This window comes from Pistacia vera, unplaced genomic scaffold (assembly GCF_008641045.1).
Source record: "Pistacia vera cultivar Batoury unplaced genomic scaffold, PisVer_v2 Contig840, whole genome shotgun sequence".
In the NCBI taxonomy this organism is placed as follows: domain Eukaryota; kingdom Viridiplantae; phylum Streptophyta; class Magnoliopsida; order Sapindales; family Anacardiaceae; genus Pistacia; species Pistacia vera.
In genome coordinates this window covers 1,175,552-1,200,977 of record NW_022196713.1, presented here as the reverse complement: position 1 = coordinate 1,200,977, position 25,426 = coordinate 1,175,552, and the positions used below count along the sequence as shown (strand labels likewise).

General features: G+C 35.6%; 2 protein-coding genes and 1 pseudogene across 4 annotated transcripts; 2 read left to right on the top strand and 1 right to left on the bottom strand.

The window, feature by feature from the left end:
* Positions 1–932: 932 nt before the first annotated feature.
* Positions 933–6,581, top strand: LOC116118342 (annotated as a pseudogene).
* A 1,081-nt stretch (positions 6,582–7,662) lies between these two features.
* LOC116118347 (OVARIAN TUMOR DOMAIN-containing deubiquitinating enzyme 2-like) lies at positions 7,663–11,936 on the bottom strand. 3 transcript variants are annotated; one of them, XM_031404327.1, is made up of 5 exons: positions 11,648–11,936; positions 10,886–11,072; positions 9,123–9,206; positions 8,943–9,031; positions 7,663–8,558 (listed from the first exon to the last, which is right to left on the bottom strand). In XM_031404327.1, exons 2-5 carry the CDS (start codon positions 10,945–10,947, stop codon positions 8,533–8,535), a joined length of 261 nt encoding a protein of 86 aa, XP_031260187.1. In that variant the 5' UTR covers positions 10,948–11,072; positions 11,648–11,936; the 3' UTR covers positions 7,663–8,532. The 3 variants fall into 3 exon arrangements, 2 of the variants coding, with proteins under 2 accessions (XP_031260187.1, XP_031260188.1); XM_031404328.1 differs by having other exon boundaries at positions 10,886–11,067; XR_004126138.1 differs by having other exon boundaries at positions 7,670–8,558; positions 8,851–9,031.
* Positions 11,937–19,624: 7,688 nt separating this feature from the next.
* Positions 19,625–24,807, top strand: LOC116118341 (putative pentatricopeptide repeat-containing protein At3g01580). The gene is given in 6 exon segments (XM_031404323.1): positions 19,625–19,789; positions 19,792–21,241; positions 21,244–21,605; positions 21,607–21,709; positions 22,158–22,357; positions 24,217–24,807. Coding segments are annotated over 6 exon segments (2,871 nt in total).
* Positions 24,808–25,426: the final 619 nt, after the last annotated feature.

Below are 25,426 nucleotides of genomic sequence, written 5' to 3'. Positions count from 1 at the left end.
GGAAAGAATGCCACGTTCTCAACTGACCATTAGCATGCATCCAACGATACCATGACAAGGCAGGGCCATTCATGTGAAAAGAAGAAATTGTCAAACGTTGCTCTGGTGGCGTCTCATGATAATTGAAAAATTGCTTAGCTTTAAATTTCCAACCTTCTGGATCCGTACCATCAAATCGGGGAACCTCTAAGCAAAAAAACTTTGGAATCCCGGAAGAAGTGGCGCGCGAACTACTCACACCCTCGAAGGATGCACTGCCATCAACCCTTGTCAACAACACACCCCCTCCTGACGGTGTTTGCCGTTGAAACTGCTCCCACTTCCCATCCAAGACCCAAACCTTCAGACCCAAATCCTTAAAATATTGTTCTAAGGAATCCAACTTCTCCACCATTGCAACCTCGGCAGCCATAAGTTGACGTACTTGCTCATCTAAAACTTTCGAACGAGTTCATTCTGCCATTGAAGGGAACGAAAGCACCAAATGTTAGAGTTAATTTGTTCTATATGAGGGAACAAGCCTCCAAGAATATAGAGAGAGAAAAGAGATTAATTTAATTCTCCCTTCCTTATTCATAAGAGTCCAGACCTTAAATAAGCCTTACAGGATAACAACGAAACACCTGCAGGATAACAACCAAAATTATGAAATGACTACAAACCCCCTACTACACTTTATTTATTTCATAGCCAAGCTACTAACTAACTACCAACCAAACATTCTAAATAATAAATTAATAATAAATTCTGCTACTTTCTTCTTCCATAAATATTCTTACTTTCTTCTTCCACCAGCCGAGACTTCTCTAGACCCCATATTCTGCAGACCACTTCGGCGGTTGACGAACTCTGTTTGACCTTCTTAACTCTTCTGAATCCACAATCCTAACATACAGTCACTTCTTTCTCTTCCCTGAAACCTTACACAAATCATGGGTAACATCTTCTCTGTCTCAATCTCTGGTGATGCTACTTTCTCTCGTTGCCTGGATTGCACTGCTGCAAAAACTGCTTACATAAGAGAGCTCAAAGACAGCCTTGGTGACTTGCAAACCGAGTACCGAAAATTGATTGAAGCAAGGAACGATGTAACGAAGAGGGTTATGATTGCTGAAGAGCAACATGAAATGAAACGGCTGGATCAAGTGCAAGGTTGGCTTTCAAGGGTGGAAGCGGTGGGAACTGAAGTTGAGGAGATAATAAAAGATAGCTCTCAAGAAATTGATAGATTATGTCTCGGTGGCTATTGTTCCAGGAACTGCAAATCCAGCTACAAGTTTAGAATAAGAGTGGCTGAAAAGTTGCGAGCTGTGGCCACTTTAAAGAATGAACGAGATTTCAAAGATGTGGCTGAGAGGGTATTAAAAGAGTCGGTTAATGAAATACCAATTGATCCAACGATAGTTGGTATGCAATCCATATTTGATGAAGTTTGGAGATGCCTTGGAGAAAAGCAAGTGGGAATTATAGGGCTACATGGCGCAGGAGGGGTTGGTAAAACTACACTATTGACTCAGATCAACAACAACTACTGCAACGAACGAAATGATTTTGATGTTGTGATCTGGGTAGTGGTGTCTAAGGACCACCAAATTGAGAAGATTCAAGAAGAGATTGGGGAAAAGATAGGTTTGTCAAGCGAGTCGTGGAAGAGAAAAAGTCTCCTTTACAAAGCTCAGGACTTGTTCAAGATTTTGAGTAAGAAGAAATTTGTTTTAGTGTTGGATGATATTTGGGAGAGAGTTGATTTAACCAAAGTAGGAATCCCCCATCCAGATCCAAACAATGGATCAAAAATAGTTTTTACCACTCGTTTTGTTGAGGTTTGTGGCCATATGGAAGCACATAAACATTTTAGAGTGGAGTTTTTGGAAAATGAGCAAGCATGGAAATTATTTAAATCAAAGGTCGGAGAAGACACTCTTAACAATCATCCAGGTATTCTTGAATTGGCCAAAATTGTAGCCAAAGAGTGTGGTGGTTTACCGCATGCACTCATTACTATTGGCAGAGCAATGGCTTTCAAGAAGACACCGGAAGAATGGAGATATGCCATTCAAGTCCTAAAGAGATCAGCCTCTGAGTTTCCAGGTATGAATGAAGTGTATCCTCGTTTAAAGTTTACTTACGACAGTTTGCCGAACGACAAAGTTAGATCTTGTTTCTTATACTGTAGTTTATTATCTGAAGACTTTATTGTTCGTAAAGGGAACTTAATAGATTGTTGGATAGGTGAGGGATTTTTAGATGAATATGAGGGAATTGAAGCTCGAAATCAAGGATACCACTTTATTGGTATTCTTCTTAATGCATGTTTATTGGAAGAAGTATCCGGTGTTGATGATAGAGTGAAAATGCATGATGTGATACGTGATATGGCTTTGTGGATAGCATGTAAAGTTGAGAAGGAGAAGGAAAACTTTTTGGTCCATGCAGGTGCCAGACTAAAAGAAGCACCAAAGGCTGACAAATGGACAGGGGTGAGAAGGATATCTTTAATGAAAAATCAAATAAAGAACCTATCAGAGGTTCCTACATGCTCTCGCCTCCTTACATTGTTTCTGAATTCCAATAGTTTGGAGATGATAAATAATGACTTCTTTCAATCTATGTCTTCTCTGAAACTTTTAGATCTTTCAGTTAATCCTCTCACCGATTTACCATCAGGAATCTCGAAGTTGGTTTCACTACAACATCTTGATCTCTCAAGGACTCAATTAGAAGAGTTGCCAAAAGAGTTAAAGGCTTTGGTTAATCTTAAATGTTTGAACTTGGACTACACACTTGATCTTGGTACGTAAATTGATATCTGAGTTTTCAATGTTACGCGTATTGAGAATGTTTTGTTGTGGTTCTTGGAGTCAAGCTGGTGAAGATAGCATTTTGTTTGGCGGAAATGAATTTTTGGTGGAGGAATTGCTTTGTTTGGAAGTTTGGGATGTGCTAAGTGACACGACCTGTCCCGAATTTCCTTATCCCGTAGGATCCTGGCGCTCCCACAGGACTTGGATACCCAAGACGTGTCATATAGAAAAACTGTGAAAACTGTTAAAGAACTTACTTAACATCATAGTATTTTCATTTCCAACATCTCAAAAAAAAAAAAAAAGGCGTACACCATCTTTCGTTTTACAAAAGAAAAATATAGGGAAACTTGTGGTACCAGGTTTTCCACTTATACAACACATTCCGAAACATAAAAAAAAAAAAAGAAATACATGATGGGAAATATGAGTTTTTGAAATGAAAGTCTAAAGATACAATACGACGTAAATGTAAAACCCACATAAAAAGATGTCAACGCGTGGCACAACCTTGAACGGTGACTCACTGCTCGACACGATCTCCCTGTAAACTTGGGGGGAGGAAAACATTTTTTTTGAAAGGGGGTGAGCTAAAATACTCAGTGAGTGGGGGAAAGGGGAAGTTTGCAAAACATTCATCAAACAAAAGTTATGGCATGCAATGGTTCTTATAAAATACAGAAAACAACATGATTCCATGAACATTCTTTTATGGTGGCAGCTAATCATCCATGTATGCATGCATAACTCATTTCTAATTATTCTAAGTATTATAATCTGATCAATTAAACTGACAACAATTTCTGAATCCTAGCTCATCACTAAATCTGAAAATTCTTGTATGAGAACTTAAAGAATAGTTGTAAATGCTTATGCTTCTAAAGACAATGTTTTCTATAAATCATGCTACAAACATCAAATGTTTCATATAACTAATGCAAACTATCCATCAGATACTGAAAACTGAAACTATTAACTGATACTGAAAAACTGTAGGCTGGTATCTGAAAACTTTAAACTGATATCCTGCTTCGAAATAGTAAACTGATACTAAAGGTTCTCACCACAACTAGTACCCTGGGGAAAAATCTCGATACCTGGTGGGCATCCCACACACAGGCAGAGCTGGGAAATACATATCAATACCCGACAAGATCTATCATCGCGCGGGCAGAGCCTGAAGAAAACCATCTCAATACTTGGCGGACAAACTCAACGCCCAGGTAGAGCAATAAATATCTCAATACTCATGCGCAGAGCCTGAAGACCGAATATCTCAATACCCAACGAATCCTGCATCGCATGGGCAGAGCCTGAAACTGGAGGATGGATACTTCGTAGGGTGGTTGTAGCACCACAAATATCTCATTCATAATCTCAAGTAAAATATAAGTCAAGAGCATATTATATAAGTGCTTATAAATCATGCATATATGACATAATATTCAAAATCACATATAGCGGTGAAACTGTAATTTTCTAAACATGTTTCAGAAACTGACGGTTTAACCCAAATTAAAAAATTACTTCAACATCACATGATCGTAGCATATGTCCGATACTAATCATGAACAAATATCACTTTTAAAAGCCAAAACTCATGACACATTATAATTATAATTAAACCAAAGAGCAAATAATAATAATAATAATAATATTTCATATTAGAATAAAATAAACATGAATAAACAAAGTACTTAAAATTTTCTTTGGTGCCTTCACGGGTATTTTCACAAATAATTGAATAAAATAAACCAAAATAAAATCTTCTTGGACATTAAATAACTCCCTTTGACCTGCCTTTTAATCACTTATATTACACCAAGCCAAACACCTCATTTACAGCACTTCATTTACAAGTAAAAAGAAACTTCCCCATGTCGAGAACAAGCAAGAAAACATTTGTGATTATTTTATTCTAGAGCAAAAATTTCAGCCTTTCCAAGCATGTTAACCAGCCGAAATTTTATTCCTCTTTATAACGCCATTTCCATCTCATTATAAGCACACATTCCATTATAAAAATTCCACGAAACCATCCCTTTTCATACCAAAAATATGCTGCATGAAGTCACATATTTATAGACCAAAACTAGTGCAATAGTTACAACCGGCTCAGGCGAGTTATACTTATATAAATAAGAGAAAGAAAAAGAATCACAGCAGGCCCATTTATTCATTATTTAAAGCATGCTTCCAACACCATCAAGTCTACTGTCCAGCTAAAAAAAACACCCAAGCATATTATCCAGCAGCACAAATCAGCTTTTGATTAACTTACGTACACTAACACTGGTTACAACCTGGCCGAAGCATGAAGGGAGGATTTTTAATTAGTTTCACAAAATAACAAGACTCTCAACAAGACATCAATATACAAACATGAGTCTTGTGTTTTTAGGAAAGATCTAGTGACATGCAACACAAGTATATTTCATTAGGACCAGATCTGATGCAGTTTCACTCATTCCATGTTCAGCCAAACACATGCAAGCAAGGAAAGCCACAGTCAACAGTAAGTTGTATCAAACAGCATGAGATAATATATTCACTTAACAAGCAATCGAAAAAGGTCTAGATTTTGGAAAAGTTTTAAAGAAACCACTCACACAAAAAAATTTAGCTCAACCCGAAATACTCAGCTGCCCCAAGCATCATCCTTCTCTTCACCTCACTTTCTCTCTCTCATTTATCTTTTTCTTTCCCTTCCTCCTCTCGGCCGAACGTTCTCTCTTCCTTCTTCCTTCTTTTCTCTCTTCTTTTCTCCCTTCTCTCTCTTCCTTTCTCTCTTTCTTTTCTTTTTCTCGGTTTTCTTCTCCCCACTTTCTTCTCCTTCATTTGGGCGAGCAGCCCAAATTTATATAAAACAAATTTTTTTTTTCTTACAACAGCCTCCAAATTCTCTTAATTCTAATACAACCCTGCCACATCATCTTTTCATTACAAAAACATCCAGATTTTGTGCCCTTGCAACATGCAAACCCAACAGTTTCCATTTCTTCGTTTTCACCACCAACCAAACTTTAAAATTTGACAGAAAAGTCCCTCCTTATAAACAAAACCAAAGGGAATATATATATTATTAGAATGGGTTTTACACTAAGCGTTGACTTAGGGAGTAACTCTGCAGTCCAAAATTTGTTTAGCTCCCGTAAGTTACATAACTTGATCGAATCTCTGGGGCTTCGACGTTTAAAGAATATTAAGTCCCTTAATGTTTGGTCTTTAGCAACTATGAAGCATCTCGATACTCTACACTTTTTCAATTGTGAAGATTTGGAAGAGGTGAAGATTGACTTTATATGTAAAGTCCAAGAGATACGAGAACCTCATGGTTTTCAAAACCTGCGGTCAGTACATTTATGGTCTTGCTTTAGATTGAGGGACTTGACGTGGCTTATTCTTGCTCCCAATCTCAGGTCTTTGTATGTTTCTGATTGCTTTGCTATGGAAGAAATAATCGATATCTCAAAGTTTGGTGAAGTTCAACAGATAATGGGAAACTTGAACCCATTTGCAAAAGTCAACGAGTGTTCACTACGAATACTGCCAAAATTGAAGAGCATCCACCGGAAGGTCTTGTCTTTCCCACTTCTGCAGCAAATGGAGATATATGAATGTCCACTACTTAAGAAGCTTCCACTTGATTCCAGTCGCGCAATCACAAACAAACATGAATTTGTTATCAGAGGAGATAAACATTGGTGGGAAGGGTTGGAATGGGAGGATGAAGCTACTCAAAACGTTTTTCTACCCTTTTTCCGGACCGACAATTAATGTGGAGAGGCTGAAGCAGAACTTGGATGTGTAACATCTAATCTAAAATGAAACGTGTATTATTATTATTTTTTTTTTTTTTTATTATTTTGTGAAAGCCTTGAGTCTACTCATATCCAAAAGTATGAGACTGATTCTGATCGAGGCTCGAGTAAGTACTAAAGGTGGGCAGGTATCCCATGGAACTAGAACCAATCGGTTCCTAAATGCTTGGAATTGGAACCTGGGTTTTTCTCGTTCGGTTCCAAGTGCCCAGCATTATTCACAAAATAAATATATTAATATTTTATTAAATTTTTTAATTTATATTTTATTAATTTTTCTCTCTCCTCTCTCTTCTCTCTTCTCTTTCATTCTCGTTCTTTTCAAAACTTTTTCTCTTTCTTCTGCAAGTTTCTGCAATCCCCTCACCGTTTATATATTGACCCCTCATTTTTCAATCATATATGGGTTTAGTTCGGATTCTTGGTTCTTGCAGTCTGAAATTAGAACTGAAACCCAAACCAGCTGATTCCTGATTTTAGAATCGTAACCTATTCGGTGAGGACCGATTCCAGATAGGAACTAAAATCAAACCCGGGTACCTACCGGTTCTGATTTCGGCCAATTCTTTTGCACATCCCTAGTAAGTACACTTCATCACAAATTATTTTAAATACGGTTCAAACCCTTAACATTACAGGTAAAGTTCGATCCATTTAAAGCCAATTTACCAATACAATCGTGTTATACATGATTGGTTAATACGAAAATTAAAAATCATACATCAATTCAAATAAGAAACTTAAAAACAATAATTTTAAGTATTTTAGTTTTCACTTTTCAAGTGAAAAATTGAGTGAATTTGTAACTTTCAAAATCTTCTAGGTGTATTTTTTTACTTAACTCAAACTACATCATGGGTGAAAATGTTACAATATCTCCCGTATGGTGACGAGGTCATCTCCTCAAAGATGAAAATTAACTTCCCATTGCGCACATAAGTTAAAGAAAGAGTGAAAAAGATCAGAATAATACTACACCAATTGGCAAGTTTTAAATTGGAGGAACTTGACATGACTGATTCTTGCTCCAAGTCTTAAGGATAAAGACGTTTCGAGAGATGAAAAATCTGAACCCACTGTATACTCATTTCTTCATTTATAGCTTCCCTCAAATTTGAATAGCATCTATTCAAGTGCCTCGCCCTTCACAAGTTTGAAAAAGATCAATGTATATGCATGCCCAAAGCTGAAAAATAGTGGTATGGTTTTTTTTATATATATTACTAGAAAAACCCAATTTCTTGACGAGGTTTCCTATAGTTTTTCACTCAGTCATTGAAACTCCTATCAAGAGAGGAAGGTGACCCTTTTTAAACTGTCAAGAATTTCTTAACAGATTCTTGACAGTTATAACCCGTCAAAGATTTGACAGAATTTTAATCAATCATTGACGGTCTTTGAAGTTTTCATGAGCGACTTCCATCTGCTTCAGTGCATCTTCATTTACTTGTGCTATGCTCTTATACTGCAATTTCAATGTGAACTGTCACATAACACACAAATTCGGCAACAGGACAGTAAGCTCTTTCTCATGCAGCACATATACATGAACTGCAAACTAAGTACAAAAGGTCATCAACTAAACCAAGCACACAAGCACATATACATGCAGAACATTTCCATGGTGTAAACATGAAAGTCACCCTCTTTACCCAAATGTAAGAAATATGGCAAAGCTAGATGCTTCCCATATATAAGGCTAAACAAGAAACGCTAGCAGTTCTGAGATGAATCATTAATGGCATTCGTAATGATTTAGGCCCGTCTTCTTTCAACTGTCTAATGACCGCCAAAACATGCCCAAAGAAAAGAAGTTCAACACACCTCCCCACTTCTCTGAGTCCTGAATCCAGGAAGAATACTCTTCGTTGGGCTTTCCAAGAAAAACTTCAGAATATTTTACAGGATCACTTGCCACAGTTGCCGCTATAGCCTTCAAAAGTTCATAAATCACAGTGTTCAGAAAGTCAACTAGAAAAGGCAATACAATATGTCAATTATATCACTCATTCAAAGGTCTGTTCAATAACGTTTGTAGCATTTGTTTTCAAACTAATAATTAAAATGAAAGAGCGACAGACAAATAAAGGCACTTTGCATAACTTCTACGCATCATTAATCTCACATGACACAAGTAGCACATATATTAGATGTATCAAGCTAAGTAGATATTCCAACACATAAAATCTGAACATTTATATTTAACTGCAATAAACTCATCCCACCAATTCTCAAAACAGCACATAAGCTTGAAGATCCCCCCATAAATCATAGCAAACACATGAATAGAAATCGAATTATGTTTGAGATCTTTAACTACACATGTTTAGCAGCAAAGATAAGATGTAACAGATAAGAATCTGTCTCAATTCTGGAGCTTTATTTTTGTCATGGTCCGTTACATATCTGTAAATAAAGAAACAAAAAAGCAATGAAAAAACAGAAACAAAAACTCGTTTCATTATAACTAACAATAATTTTATAGTTTGGTCTTTACCCAACAGCATTAAAAAGGCAACTGTTGTCTGAGGGAATCACCCTTCTAACTATAATCCCGTCCATCTCACAAGGATATATGCACCTGAAAACAATCAGAAATTAATCATTATATGCTTCAAGATTCTAAGCAAGAGCATGAACAAAGGAAACAAGAAACCAATTCCATGAAGCAATAACCTGAAAAACACCCTTTTAACTATACAAAAAGGATAACCAAATAAACACATAAAAAATCTCAAATTTCACAACTTCTTAACCTCAGAATAGAACCACAGTAACATAGAATATACAAAAGAAGATAAAAAACTAAACAGAAGAACTTGCTAATTAAAACCCGCCAAGAATTTACAAAAACTCTCCTTCGTGCACACACATAAACTCCCTTCAAAGCAGAATATCAACTGCAATCATCTAAGGCCTCCACAGACTAAATTGTAAGGTTATTCACCTATGGCCTAGTCTTCATATAGTGTTGGCTCTTTCAGGATCTATCTCAGAAACATGTGCAATTTTATTCTACATGGCACAGATGGAAGCCCAATACTCCTAGAGTGAACAAAATAAAAATCATCCATTTGTATATGTGCATTTTTGTGTTTGTACAAATGGATGCACAAGTACATTCTAAGGCACTACTCACTAGACAACACCTCAGAAGATTAAAAAACACAACCAGCATGAATATTAATTACAAAGACCATAAATGTGAAATGTAATTGTGCACAAATGCTCTCGCACAATGGTCAACAACTCAGCCAATTAAAAGACAATGCAAAAAAAGAAAAATTAAGACATCCATCTGATGAACCAGCAAACAAAGAATACACTCACCAATAACACATAAGGCCATTTTTTCAGTTTGATACATCAAGACTCTTTATTGGTCAATCTGGTTATAGGCTAAAACAAAAATTGGGAAAGCACTTGGAATCCCCAGTCTCCACAAGAAGAAGGTTGGGCTGAAATCTCTGGCATCTATCAAGCCAGCTCAGCTCAAACACGATTATAGGAGTGTTTGAGATACCATCAAGAAACTGACTAAACGTTTACTAAACAGTATCATTCCTTTTAGATCAAAGTCAATATTTCCAAAGATTAACACAATTCAAAATTTATGCGGAAATTATAAGGAAACAACGTAAGAATTTGATATGTCTACTTGAAGTTAAGATGAACCGAGTAGTCAAAAGTAAACTAAACCAATACAAATTAGTCAAAACCTAATTAAGAAAACTACATTACTCTCACAAATCATTCAAAATTAAACTACTGTACACTAAATCATACAAATTAGTCAAAACACGAGCCGCCCTAAAAACTCAAAAACATTCCAGTCCTCATTAACTAAAACATAAAACAAACGAAAACCCAAAAATTCACCCTCAACTTATAACAAAACCCATTAAAACCAAAACACAAAAGATCAAACACAAAAAGTAAAATTAAAAAAATAATAATAATAAGTATACCATCTTGAGTAACAAGCAGATAATCAGCAGCACTTAAATAAGCAAAATCAACGATATTCACAAGCAAAACACCCATTACAAAAACATCTTCACATATAGTCATCGTTTAAAGTATCAAAACACAATAATAAATTGTCTAGATCCAAAAATTTTAAGGTTTATATTCTCTCCCTCTCAGAAACCATTTTACAAACACAAAATAATCATATAAATCAATTGGACTGTTGATTTTATAAAAAATTCCCGAAAGCATTATAAATAAATAAAATTTAAAAAGTGGAAAGAAAAATACCTGGCCACAAACATCACCGCAAATATCATCACTCTTTTTCGAACAGTAATGGCCACCTTCATTACTCATCATTCACCACATTCTTTATCAATAGTTTCCACACAATCTGAAGATTCATTGTTCCCAAACAGATCAGCTTCACAATGACCGAAATGCCCTAACTCTCTCTTCACAAACCCTTTCTTCTCTTCAACAGCCCAGATGTGAAATCAGAGAAGGGAAAAAAAAAAAAAAAAAAAAAACCATAAATCTTCGTGTATTAATATATCATACCACTATAAAATACATTGATGATAACTCAATTCAGATAATTTCTGAAACAAGTGCCAAAAATAACAACCACAATTTAAAGATCAAGCTGATTTTGATCTCTCCCAAAATCAACACTTCATCGAAAAATCCAGATTTTGCATACCCACAAATCAAAACATTCCAAGAAAACAAATCTCTCTCACACATTTTCCCAAACACATACCACGCATGACCCAAATCACCAAACCTCACAAACATACTCAAGAAGGCATTACCAAGCCTAACACTCATATTAGTCATCGTTTTGGCACAACCAAAGCAACAAAAGCATCTTCATCAACAGAAATATTCAGTTCTTGCATTGAATCCAGGTATTTTAAAGAATCAGCTATGGACCCATTAAGGCAAAGTTCATTTAAACGTGAGATGGGACTTTGAATTTATATAATTCAAAAACTGAAATTGCAAAAGTACCATACAATTCAAAAACAGAGCTAACATGAAGTTTACCAATTGAGTATTTTTCTTCAAAACTCTCTTGAGTTCACTATGACAGCAAGAAGAAATATATGGAGAAGAAGAGGCGAACGGATGGAGAAGTCCAGATTTCAGCCGTCAAATGGAGAAGACGAGGCGAACGGAGTGGAGAAGTCAAGGATTTCAGGCAGGAATTGGAGAAGAAGAGGCGGACGAAGTGGAGAAGTGGAGAAGTGGAGAGAAATGGCCTCGTCGGCGGTGGTTCGGGGATTTTGTGTAGAAAGTGAGGGCGGCTGTAGTTAATTAGAGGGTTCAAACAATTTGAATTTTGGGCAAAATTGTTTTAATTTTTACTTTTTTTTTTTTAAAAGGGGTTTGGGGTTTGGGGTTTTGAGTTTCTTTAATTTTAGATTTAGGGACTTTTTAATTTAAATTGTTTTTTTAATTGTAAGGAAAAGTTGTTTACTTTTTAAATTTTTTTAATAAAATCGAAAATTCAGTTTTATGTATTTTTATGGACCAAAACTAAACCGGTTTCCCGGATAATCGAAAAACCAATTCACTTCCCGGTTCAGTTCGGTTTCTATATTTTTTTGAACACCCCTATATTTGGGTGTTAGGGATACACCTCGTCAAGAACTTATTGAAGTTAACAATCTCTATCTGAATAGGCACAAAGTAAGCGCCAAAGTCAGTGAACGAGTCGTCATCCACTGAACGGGATTGGTAGAAACGTGAATTTTTTTTCCAGTGCCAAAAATAGGTCAACTATGAGGGTTTGCAAAAATGAGTGAAATGGGAATAGTTAATGAAAAATGGGTGGGAAAAGTTTTAGGCAATTTTTTTTTTTTTTTTTATATATACTTAATCATTGACAGTTAAAAACTATCAACGATTGAGGCTACAATAGTCAACAACAAGATTTACAAAATTTATTTATAACCAATTCATTAAGAATCATTCAAAACGATCAAGAATTACCAATCAGAAACGGTTAAAAATCAGTTAAGAATTACAATTCTTGATAGTTTTTTGAAACGGTCAAAAAAATCTATCAAACTTATTCTGCCAAGGAAGATGGTTTTTCTATTAGTTTACTTCTGGATTATCTACTTGCATACAATATGTTTTATTATTTATTGATTTTCTTTTCTTTTCTGTGATTTGAATTTGATGTTAAAGCCCGTGGACGTGTTATCATTCGTTTCTACTGGTGTTAATTTAGAATCAAATTTGGATTTTTGCATCTCTAATTCGCCTTGACAAAATATCTTCTAAAATTAATTAAAACTAAAATATTAGCTACTTCTCCTATCAAATTATATTTTAAAGATGAAAGAACATTAATAATATCTCTTCAAATGGATTTTACTAACATATTCTGATGGGTAATTGTCGTTTTAAAATTATTACCAGGCAAAGTTTGGATGGGAGGATGTCATTGGCCTTTTTTAATTAAAAACCTTTAATAAATTATTAAAATTTATAAAATGAAAACATATCATTTTTGTTAAATCATAATGAATTTATTAAGTTTAACAAGTAAATTGACTACTTTATCTCCCAAAGTTAAACACTTTTATATGCAAAATAGAAATAACATAAGGGGGAACGACTTAAACATACCCAAGGTTAAACGTAACGACAAGTTGGTACCCAAAAGGTTTCAAAAAGACAAATCGACACCTTCCGTCCTATTCTATTATAGAGTTCCGTTTTGTAATAATGAAAATACTAAAATACCCTTTGAAGTTTGACAGCTTAGTTTTTTATTAATTTATCATTAGTCAACTAATTCAATTACATAAATACCCACATCATTATAGTGAATTACATTATGCCCTCATGTTGCCAGTGACAAATTTTTCCCTCATGTTTCAAGTGACAAATTTTTCCCTGTTTTACATCATTATGGTGAATTAGATTATGCCCTCATGTTGCAATTACGCCCTCATGTTGCAATTATGCCCTCATGTTGCAAGTGATCAATGATCAATTTATCCCTGATTTTGGCAGAAGCAGTATCAATATATTCAAATGTGGCTGAAAATTGAAATTTTTCATAATTTAAAAGAAAGCATTCATAATTAACATCAATTCATTCAGTATCAATTAATTCTTCATGGTTTAAACAGAAACCATGAATTCGGTACATGAAAATATGATATACAACTGAAACTTCAAACTTCAAATCAGGTTGAAAAACTGAGCAGTTTCCAGATGCACACCATAGCTGCAAAAATAGGCACAAAATTTTCCTCTTCTCTATCNGGTCCCTTCACATTCCTCATGATGAACCGATTCTGATCATCCAAAAACTTGACTCTAACCTGAGTCACCTGCCCTCTTGAACCTGTACGTCCCATGACTTTCACCACCACAGCATGCTTAATTGCAGAATCCATTCTGGATACAAAAATGACAACAGTTTAGCAAAACAAAATCATTTAAAATCACCGCACAAAACACCACAAGTCAAACCAAAAAGTCATAAGCACAACTAAGATTAACAAACTAAACTACTTCCTACAATTCGGTAACCTAAACTCCTATTTCTGTATTTCTGTCGCCAAATTTGCAATCCACACAAAAGGAACTGCATCAAACTATTATCAGAAACCTAGAAATAATTTGACTATTCTAAGCACTTGATAGGCTCCCTTCAAATTAATAAGCAAAGCCAATTATGGTAAACACAAGTTTCTTGCATCTAGAAGATTCTACGGACAGGCTGCCAGCCCGAAATGTCTAGTTCTCTAAGCGAGTAGTCCAGAAGATCAGACTACTAAAAAAAGAGACCATTTCTCGACATATTCTTCAGAATAAGCTTTAAATCTCAAATTTCATTCCCTGCTTTTTTTTTTTTTTTTTTTTTTTATTTCCGTGACATTTCTCGGCAGCCAAACAAATCATTCGCACATACAGATAACGTTTATATAAGTTTAATATAAGTAAATTTAATTACCAACACCAAAGCAAAGTTTTCCTTCACAAAGAGAGACTAAAAACAAGACTATTGGCAGCCTATTTCTCCATGCATTCTTTTTAAAAAGCTTTAAATCTTAAAATTCATTCATTATTTTCTCAGCAGCCAAACAAACATTCACATATACAACTAAGTGCGTTTATAAGTCTAATACTAGTAAATTTAATTATCTTCAAACAGGCAAAATTCTCTCACGAACAGAAATTATAAACAAGGTTCTCAGCAGCCAAACAGATCTTAGACAATTAAATCACAGCAACATACAGTATATATAACATGGGAAAGAAATGATTAAAAATTTCTCACTCATGAGTTGTGCTTATGTGGAGCAAATATTCAGAGAAAAAGGTGGTTGGGAAATGGAATGGCAAATGCTGTTTTATTGGCAAATATTTTGTTTTACTTGTTGCTAACGGAATGTTGAAGAGGTGTGCTAAACCATACTATGACCATTTTTTTATAGAAATCAAGCAACTTTTTAAGTCTTTTTCCTGACATAACTGGAATGGTTAGAAGGATTAAATTTAGTGGTAATTTTTCTCACTTTCTACAAAATTTCACCATATCAAGACCATAGTATTTGACTCAGTTAAAACATATAGCAGATTTTTATAGATTTTTATACACATATCAAGACCATAGTATTTGACTCAGTTAACAAAATTTCACCATATCAAGACGATAGTCTTCCATTAACACATATAACAGATTTTTATACACATCGCAAAATTACAACACCAAACATAACCAACTTTAACAACACCAAAAATCTTTTTGTAAGTTCATCCTGCAATCCAAAAATATATAAGACAAGCTATCCACACTCCCAATAATCAAGTCAAGCAAACCAGCCCCACCGTTTGGCTGGATTTTATTCATTACACAATCTAGCATATAACCAACTCTTTTAAGAACAAACCCTAAACCAAACAAACAAACAAAAAACCTTAAAAACAACCAAACATGCAAAACCAAAAATGAAACAAACAAACAAAAAACTTTAATTCAGTCATCCTTTATCGTTGTAGTTACCCCACGACCCTAAACCAAACCATCTAACAAAAAACTTTAAAAACAACCAAACATGCAAGTAAGAAAAACCAAAAACTTAGAACTGCACTAAAATAACAAAAAACCGAAGAACAAACAGGAAAACCAAGAAGAAACTTTACCCTTCAGTTTTGGTTGTTCAGTCGTCGTCGATGATTTATACTGTTAATAACGCTGGCCTTAGTTCAGTCGTCCTCCACCGTCGTTGTTACCCCACTATTCTCTCGTTCGATTGTCGTTGTTCAGTCTTCGTCGTCATCGTTGTTCAGTTGTCGTTTTCGTTTTCGTTTTCGTTGTCGTTGTCGTCGTCGGCGGCCTCAGTTCAGTTTTCGTTGTTTAGTCATAGTTGTCGATGATGGTCTCCAAACAATGGCGCAACTTCGTCGCTGTTCAGCCATCGTCGTTGTTCAGTTTTCGTCTTTGTTGTTGTCGTCGTCGGCCTCTGTTCAGTTTTCGTTGTTCAGTCGTCGTCGTCGTCGATGATGGTCCCAAACAATGGTGCAACTTCTTTCACAACCTTCCTTCAGAGAATTAGAGAAATGAGAGTGAGTTACAGAGAAATGAAAAGAAAACGAAGAGGCAAGCCAAGTTTTGTTTTTTTTTCCTTCAAAGTCAACTAATGGGACACGTGTCAATTTTTAAAGTGAAGCTTCTAAAGTAAGTTTTGCTCCAGATTTCGAAGAGATTTTTGAAAGTTAAAAATTTGGTGGCTGGGCAAAATGACAGTATTACCCTTTATGAAACGGAAATCACTAACGGTATAGAACGGAAAGTACTTATTTGTCGATTCCAAACCTTTTGGGTACCCATTTGTCGTTACGGAAAATCTTAGGTACTTGTTAGTCGTTCGGCCAAATTTAAAAGACTCCACTCACGCTTTCAAATACCCACCATCTCTCACAGTCCCACTTGGCCCCTCCTTATCTTCACTCCTCCTCCTATTATTACCAACACCATTTTTCTCTTCCACAAAAGCCATTATTTCACATTTTAAATCCAGATGCTAAGTTGTGTTTGGTTGTCGACGACGTATGGTAATCTAGATCGAAGCCTTTGCCGGTTGGTTGCGATCTGGTATCGGGAAACCGTTTACACCTTCATCGGTAACAAGCTTCCCCACCACCATCCGCAACAGCACAACTGCAAGTCTCTCTTCCCCACATCTATACACCTATCCTTAACCAACCCACTCTCATCTCTCATTTTCTTTAACCATCGGATCTATAGCAAACGGGTTTCTTAGTTTTAAGTTTTTTATTTTCTTTGGTTTTTCCTTCATGAATCCATGATTTTTGTCTTGTAAATGCAACTGGGAAGTTAAAATATTGAGGAGAATAGTGTTAAAAGATTGGGAAGAAAGTTGGGATTATTTTGCAGTTTTAAATTTTGTTGATTTTTGTTGTGAGAATAATCGGAGATAGTGAATAAGTTCTGTTATAAAATTGTTCTAGAATTTAAGATTTTGTATGAAACCGGTTTAAAACTGGTTAACCTTTTTTTAAACCGAATTATCGGTTCGGTTAAAAATCGGTTCATATGATATTCCAATTTGGTTTTGGTTCAGAATATTGCTTGAACCGAAAAATCGGTTTGATTCAAAAAACACCTCATCCGGTTCGATTAACCGGATTTCCACACCCCTAGTATTCTTACTGGTTGTTCCCGTCAATGTAATGTGCGAAAAGGAAAAGAAAAATATTACACACACATATATATATATGTCCTGAAACAAAATGAAGGACTTTCCTAGAACGTAGTTGGTAGGTTGTTCTTCAAACTCGAAGTTGATAAAATTACTTAAAGGTTGTGTTAGGTTGTGTTTGGTTCAGGGAATTTTTGCAAGTTGAGTAAGTTTTTGACGGCTTCGTTAACTTTTATGGTAGCTTGCATGGGAGGCAAAAGGATAGGTTTCGATCTAGCTGTCAATCTACAGTGAATTTCAACCCTCCATTTATTGAACAATCCTAACCCTTGGACGTGGTCACGTGTCAGCCATTTCCAAGGGGCGATAAATTGTCAGACTGTTGTGATCATAATTGTCGTCATACATCACCTCAACTCCGTGCATGGACAACTGTAGTCACCCATGCGCGATGAAATATGATTGTCACAGGTTGCCGTATTTAATGCAACATGACCGCGTAAAATTTACATAATTGTCTTGACCATTCATATTCCAAGTTTGACAGGTGTCACAGAGGAAAGAAGATCCAAGTGTAAAGTATGTCGATCGAGCATGGGTTCGACCCTTGAAGCTCGACCGAATCAACGTCTGATGACTTACTGACCACGCCGAGCTTGATATCAAATCGAACAATAGTCTTTGAAGCTCGAAACAAGCATCGAATACTAGGGAGCAGATGTTGTGTGTGATTTTTCCATCAAGCTTAGAGTATCATGAGGTTATAGCATAACCCAGAACCAACTCGACTCCACCGATTGTTCGACCTAGCATAAGCTCGTCGAGCTATAGCTCGACCTAACACAAGCTAGTCGCAAACAATCTGCGCGATCATTCAACCAATTCCCAGATAACTTTGGATCTCAGATATCTTGAAAGAGATCATATTGACAACAATCGCTACGCAATCACAACGCCCAATCATGAGAATATCGAAATTACATTTCAATTCAACTATAATCCTTTTATTTTCGCTCTTTCTTTTGTGCAAACTCTGTATATAAACCCCCTCAAACAATGAGAAAAGGGTTAGAAAGTATTTCTAAAATTACTATTGTAAACTCTCACAGCAAATACAAAAACAGTGGACGTAAACTCAAGAGTTTATTTCGCCGAACCACTTTAAAAATCTCTTTGCCATTTACTCTACTGCATTCATTACTTATTCATTGCTAATTATCCGTAATCACGTACACATCAGTTTTGATCCCGCCAAGGTCGATCGAATCACTCTAGTTGGTATAGATTTTTGTATTAACAATTAAAAAATTGAGATTAAAAAATCCAAAATCCCAATCCTAGAAAAATTAATAAAATAAATACAATATAAATAGAGTAATGCTACGGACACCGAAATTTTACACCGAATTTTTGTATCGAATGACATGACAACCAGTCAGACGCGACATGGTAGAATCTTTCATGAATGAACGGCCGTTCAACATTTATGGACGCTCGCCCATATTTAATGGACTCCCGTTCATATTATATGGATAGATGTTCATTTTTCAAAAAAATTTAAAAGAAAAATAATGGACGCTGGTCCAAAAAATTTTATATTCAGTGGACAAGTGTCCCTTTTAGATGGATGCCTGTCCATTGTTTAATTAAGGTGAAATATTCATCTTTAAAGTGTAAAATTTTTAGATGAAATAAAAGAAAAAAAAAATTGATTTTAAGTAAAAGTATGAAGGCGCAGTTGGACATTGTCTGAGCATTTCATGGACGGCCATCCAAATGAGTGGAAGACAGTCCATTCCATTTTTATTTTTATTTTTTTCAATTTTATCTTTCATTTATAAACAAAATGCAAAGAAAATAAAACCTGTTTTGGGAAGCTTAAATTTTAAACATTTTAATTGAAAATTTAAAAGAATTTTTTTTTTATTAAACTAAAATTTGTTAATATTGAAAGATGAACGTCGTCCTCTACTATGGACGGTCGTCCATATAATATGGACGAGAGTTCATTGGTCGTCCATATTTTATGGACGGTCGTTCATTCGTGAAATATTTATTAACATAATACGTGGTTCGTCTGATTCAGTAGACATATTGTTCAATGTAAAAATTCAGTGCAAAACGTTGGTGTCGGTTGCCTTTTTCATATAAATATAGTAATAAAATAAGCAGCCAGCTAAGATGGGACTGTTAAAAATGAAAAATAAAAAGAAAAATTAATAGGGTTTGGATTGAAATAGATGAAGAAACAATATTGAGATGGTATATATTTCAAAAATCTTGTAGTTATTTGTTTCCCTAAAAAGTAGAAATAAAAATCTGGAGAATGGAAATGGGACTTATATTGACAAGGACGGATCTGTTTGTTAGTTTGTTTAATTCGTGCCACAATGCCAAATCATTGGTACAATTACATTCTCTAATTCTCAAAACCGGCTTTGCCCATCACAGCTTTTTTGCTACAAAGCTCAATGTTCTGTGCGCGAATTTCTATTGATCAATTTTATCGATTATGCGCACAAAGTGTTCGATGAAACGCCTCAAAAAACTGTCTACCTCTATAACGCCACGCTTAGGAGTTATTGTAGAGAGAAACGATGGGAGGATACTTTTTATCTCTTCAATAACATGATTTTCAGTACTCGAGAAGAACCTGATAATTTTACTATACCCATTGTCTTAAAGGCGTGTGCAGGTTTGCGTACGCTTAAGCATGGCAAAATGGTACATGGGTTTGTTGTGAAGAACGCGAGGAATGCGGTTGACATGTTTGTTGGTTCTAGGTTAATCGAGTTCTACTCAAAATGTGGGCAAATGGGTTGTGCTTTGAATGTTTTTAAAGGGTTCTCTGAACCAGATATTGTTTTATGGACTTCAATGGTTACTGGGTATGAACAGAATGGGTTTCCTGAAGAAGCTGTGATGTTTTTTCATCAAATGGTGATGGCTGAGAATGTGAATCCTGATAGGGTGACACTTGTAAGCTTGATTTCTGCTTGTGCACAGTTGATGAGTTTTAAGATTGGGAGGTGTGTGCATGGTTTTGTGATCAGGAAGGGGTTTGATGTTAGTGACTTAAGTTTGTGTAACTCATTGTTGAATTTGTATGCGAAGACGGGTTCTACAAGAAATGCTTTTAATTTGTTTCGGAAGATGCCGGAGAAAGATGTTATATCAGGGAGTTCAATGATTTCTTGCTATGCTCAAAATGGTGCTGCTGTTGAAGGCCTAAAGCTTTTCAATGACATGATTGAGAATAGATTTGAACCCAATGCAGTTACGGTTGTTATTGCTTTACAAGCATGTGCAGCTTCTTGTAATTTAGAAGAGGGCAATAAGATTCATGAACTGGCTGCTGAGAAAGGTTTTGAGTTACAAGTTTCCGTATCCACAGCTTTAACTGATATGTACATGAAATGCTTTTCGCCTGAGGAAGCTGTTGATGTTTTTCGTAGAATGACAAATAAAGATGTGGTCTCTTGGGTTGCTTTGTTAGGTGGGTATGCTCTAAATGGAATGGCTTACATGTCAATGAAAGTGTTCCGCGACATGCTATCAGATGATACTCAACCTGATGCTATTGCAATGGTGAAGATTCTTGCATCCTGTTCAGAATTAGGAGTTCTTCAGCAAGCTTTCTGCCTTCACGGTTATGTAGTCAGAAAAGGATTTGACAACAATATTTTTGTTGGGGCTTCACTCATAGAGTTGTACTCAAAATCTGGTAGCATAGACAATGCCATAAAAATATTTGAAGGGATAAGTTATAAAGATGATGTTATCTGGAGTGCTATGATTTCTGGTTATGGACTTCATGGGCGAGGAAGAGAAGCATTAAAAGTTTTCCATCAAATGGCCAGGAGTCCTGTAGTTAGGCCTAACAGTGCTACTTTCCTCTCAATTTTATCTGCTTGTAGTTATGCAGGTTTGGTTGAAGAGGGGATTGGGATGATATGATGTTGCATGAATACCGACTGGGTCTTGATTCGGAGCACTATGGGATAATGGTTGATCTTCTTGGCCGCAAGGGAGAGTTATCCATGGCCCTGGACATTATTAACCAAATGCCAATTCCAGCTGGGCCCCATGTTTGGGGAGCCTTGCTTGGTGCCTGTAGGATTCATCACAATATCAAGATTGGGGAGGTTGCAGCGAAGAATCTGTTCCACTTAGATCCTAAACGTGCTGGGTATTACATCCTGTTATCAAATATATATGCTCTGGATGAGAGATGGGGTAGTGTGGCAAAGCTTAGAGCTGTAATAAAGGAGAAGGGTTTTAAGAAGACTTTTGGGAATAATGTGGTTGAAGTTTAAGAATGAGGCCCATAGATTTGTCTATGATGATAGACTCCACCCAGAGTGCAAGCAGATTTATGAATTACCGAGACAGTTGGAGGTGAAAATGAGAGAGGAGGGTTATGCTCCCACGCAGAAAAGGTTTTATAATTTTCAATTATGTGCATAAGCTTATGTTTGATATTATGATAGTTTGTAAGTCACCAAAGTGGCCAAACTAGTACGGTGTTAAATTTGAAATATGTAAATTTTCAAGTTGTCCTTTTGATGCCTAGAATTTTTAAGATTCGTTATCCATAAGAAATTTAGACATACCCAAAGGTCAGTCAGTTTTTATGCATAAAGAATATAAAGAGGTGAGTTGATATTTTTCATTGATTTTATTTACATATCCAAAGATAGTAAATATAATTAATTAAAAATATATGTAATCACCCATAAAGAAAAATAGGCATGTTGAATGATGATATATCCTTGTATCTATTTAAAGGAGAACTTTGATATATCTTACAATTATATTTTCTGGATATGTTTTTATTTAAGCTAATGGTGAGTATTTAATTGCAGTTTCAGTTTCTCTTTCTTTACATTCTCAAGCATCATCCGTTGTCATGTTTAACGGATTGAATTTCTCAGAATGGAAGGAGCAAGTTCATTTCAATTTGGGAGTTTTAGATTTGGACATGGCTCTCGATGAACAGAAACCTGCTGATATTACTGATACCAACATTGATGAAGAGAAATTCTATCACAAAAAATGGTATAAGGCAAATAAACTTTGTCTAATGTTTATGCGGATGACAATAGCTGGCAACATTAAAGACTCTCTTCCACAAACTAACAATCTAAAGAATACCTTAGTTTTGTGGAAGATAGATTTCGTTCTACAGATAAATCTTTGTCTGCAACGTTGATGTCTTCTTTGACAGCCATGAAGTATGACGGCTCTCGAAGTATGGACGATCATCTATTGAAATGACGAACATAGCGATAAAATTAAGGAGGTTAGGTTTGACCATTGATGATGATTTTTTAATTCACTTTACTCTTCACTCATTGCATCTTGAGTATGGGACATTTCAAGTAAACTACAACACTATTAAAGATAAGTGGAGTTTAAATGAATTGTCCAGTAAGTTAGTACAGGAGGAATTAAGGTTGAAGAATCAAGAAGGTCATTCACTTAACGTTGTGAAGCATGAAGCTGGTCAAAAGAAGACAAATAGAATCAAGAAGAAATGATCGAAAAAGGATGAGTTTAAGGATGATTCTAAAAATCAAAGAAGGAACGCAAGGCCGATAGATGTCATTTTTGCAAGAAACTTGGGCACTATCAGAAAGATTGCCATAAACGCAGGGCTTGGTTCAAAAAGAAAGGTAAGCCAAGTGCTTTAGTATGTTTCGAATCAAATTTGACTGAAGTTCCTTATAATACTTGGTGGCTTGATTCTGGTGCTACCACTTATATTTGCAATACAATGTAGGGATTCCTTAGGATCTGGACCACAAGTCCAAATGAGAACTTTGTGTTTATGGGGAATCGAATGAAGGCTTTGGTCGAAGGAATAGGGACTTATCACTTCATCTTGGATATCGGCCATCACCTAGATCTATTAGAAACCCTTTATGTTCCTTGTATTTCTCGTACATTAGTTTCTCTTTCAAAATTAGACATTTCTAGTTTTATTGTTAGGTTTGGAGAACATTGTTTTAGTTTGTATAAGAATACTATTTTTATTGGATCTGGTATTCTTTGTGATGGTTTATATAAACTAAATCTTGATCGTATTTTTGCTGAAACCCTACTCACAATACATCGTAATTCTAGAATTAAGCGTGGTAGATTAAATGAAAATTCATCTTTCTTGTGGCATAGACGTTTGGGTCACATATCCAAAGAACGTATAGAAAGGTTAGTAAAGAATGAGATTCTTTCAAATCTAGATTTTACTGATCTTGGAATGTGTGTGGATTACATTAAGAGAAAGCAAACCAGACACAATAAGAAAGGAGCCACAAGAAGTTCACAGCTTCTTGTAATTATACACACTGATATACGCGGACCTTTTGAAGCTCCAACCTTTAGTGGAGAAAAGTATTTCATCACATTTATTGATGATTTTTCACGTTATGGCTATCTTCACTTGTTGCATGAGAAGTCTCAAGCAATTAATGCCCTTGAAATATATATTAATAAGGTTGAAAGGCAATAAGATAGAAATGTGAAATTCATACGTTCTGATAGAGGTGGTGAATACTACAGGAAGTATAATGAACCAGGACAATGTTCATGTCCATTTACAAGATTTCTTGAAAAGCGGTCCATATGTGCACAATACACTATGCCAAATACACCTCAACAATATGGTGTAGCAGAAAGGCGTAATAGAATATGAATGGATATGGTTAGAAGTATGATGATTAACTCCTCGTTACCCTTATCATTGTGGATGCATGCTCTAAAAACCGTCGTGTACTTATTGAATAGGGTTCCTAGTCAAGCAGTTCCCAAAACTCCTTTTGAGTTATGGAATGGAAGGAAACCTAGTTTAAGGCACTTGCATGTTTGGGGTTGCCCGGGGGAAGTAAGAATCTATAACCCACATGAAAAGAAATTGGATTCTAGAACAATCAGTGGATACTTATTGGTTATCCAAAGAAATCCAAAGGGTATAGGTTTTACTGTCCTAACCATAGTTGCAGAACTGTGGAAACTGGTAATGCAAAATTTCTTGAAAATGATGAGATTAGTGGGAGTGATGAACAACGGAAGATAGATAGCAGAGAGATAAGGGTGGACACTCTCTTACCTAAATCTACTATGGATGTTGTTCCTATTGTAGAACGTTTCAACAATAACGAACAACAATTAAATCAAGAATCATTCCATGAAGAACCTAATCCATTAAGGTCTAACAAAGAAGTATCACAAGAATCATCATTAAAAAGGTCTCAAAGACAAAGAAGACCTACAATTTCAGATGATTATGTGATTCACTTGCAAGAGTTAGATTTTGACATTGGAATTAATAAGGATCCGGTTTCATTTTCACAAGCCATAAATTGTAATGAGTCTGATAAGTGGATTGATGCCATGAATGAAGAGTTGAAATCCATGGAACAAAATAAAGTTTGGGATCTCGTTGAGTTGCCTAAAGGTCCAAAAAGAGTTAGTGTTTTTAAGACCAAACGCGATTCAAATGGCAACATAGAATGATATAAAGCCAGACTTGTTACCAAGGGTTATACTCAGAAAGAATGCATTGATTATAAATAGACTTTTTCCATAGTTTCTAAAAAGGATTCTTTAAGAATTATTATGGCATTAATGGCTCGTTATGATGCGAATTCACATTCAAGGTAGTCCATTAATCTTTATATGAGCCAAGCAAAGTTAATAGGAAAAGCCATTCATAATTCTAGAAGCAAATCGGCCTAAGTTGAAGTAACAGTGCAAGACAAATCCAAACCCATAGTCAACTCAGCCCAAGGAGAAGGAATGCAGCAAGATGAGCTCAAGTTAAGCCCATTTCATCCAAGCCCCTCAAATTGTTGATCCAATACGCCCAATCCATTTATTTGGGTGTAGTTTGAATTGTTGGAGCTAAGATTTTCAAGTTAAAATGGAGAGAACAAAGGCTAATCAAACATATGCACATGGAGGCATTTAATGGAGTGGACAAGATTATAACATGGGTAGCTCAAGACATTCCCGATTTAGCAAAGACAAGGTTTTCATCCTTGATGGCTCCATGTTCCTTACCATTTTGGGAAATTTCTAGGTTAAAGGTTCTTACTTATATTTGTAGGCATTTTGGCTTTTAGGGGACATTTAG

What these genes read in the sequence shown, in the direction of transcription:
- LOC116118347 (XM_031404327.1), bottom strand. Translation starts at nt 10,947, where the DNA reads ATGAAGGTGGCCATTACTGTTCGAAAAAGAGTGATGATATTTGCGGTG. An exon ending in GCGGTGATGTTTGTGGCCAG is followed by an intron (nt 9,207 to 10,885) that starts GTATTTTTCTTT and finishes GATTGTTTTCAG; the next exon opens with GTGCATATATCCTTGTGAGA. An exon ending in TTTGCTGCTAAACATGTGTA is followed by an intron (nt 8,559 to 8,942) that starts GTTAAAGATCTC and finishes GAACTTTTGAAG; the next exon opens with GCTATAGCGGCAACTGTGGC.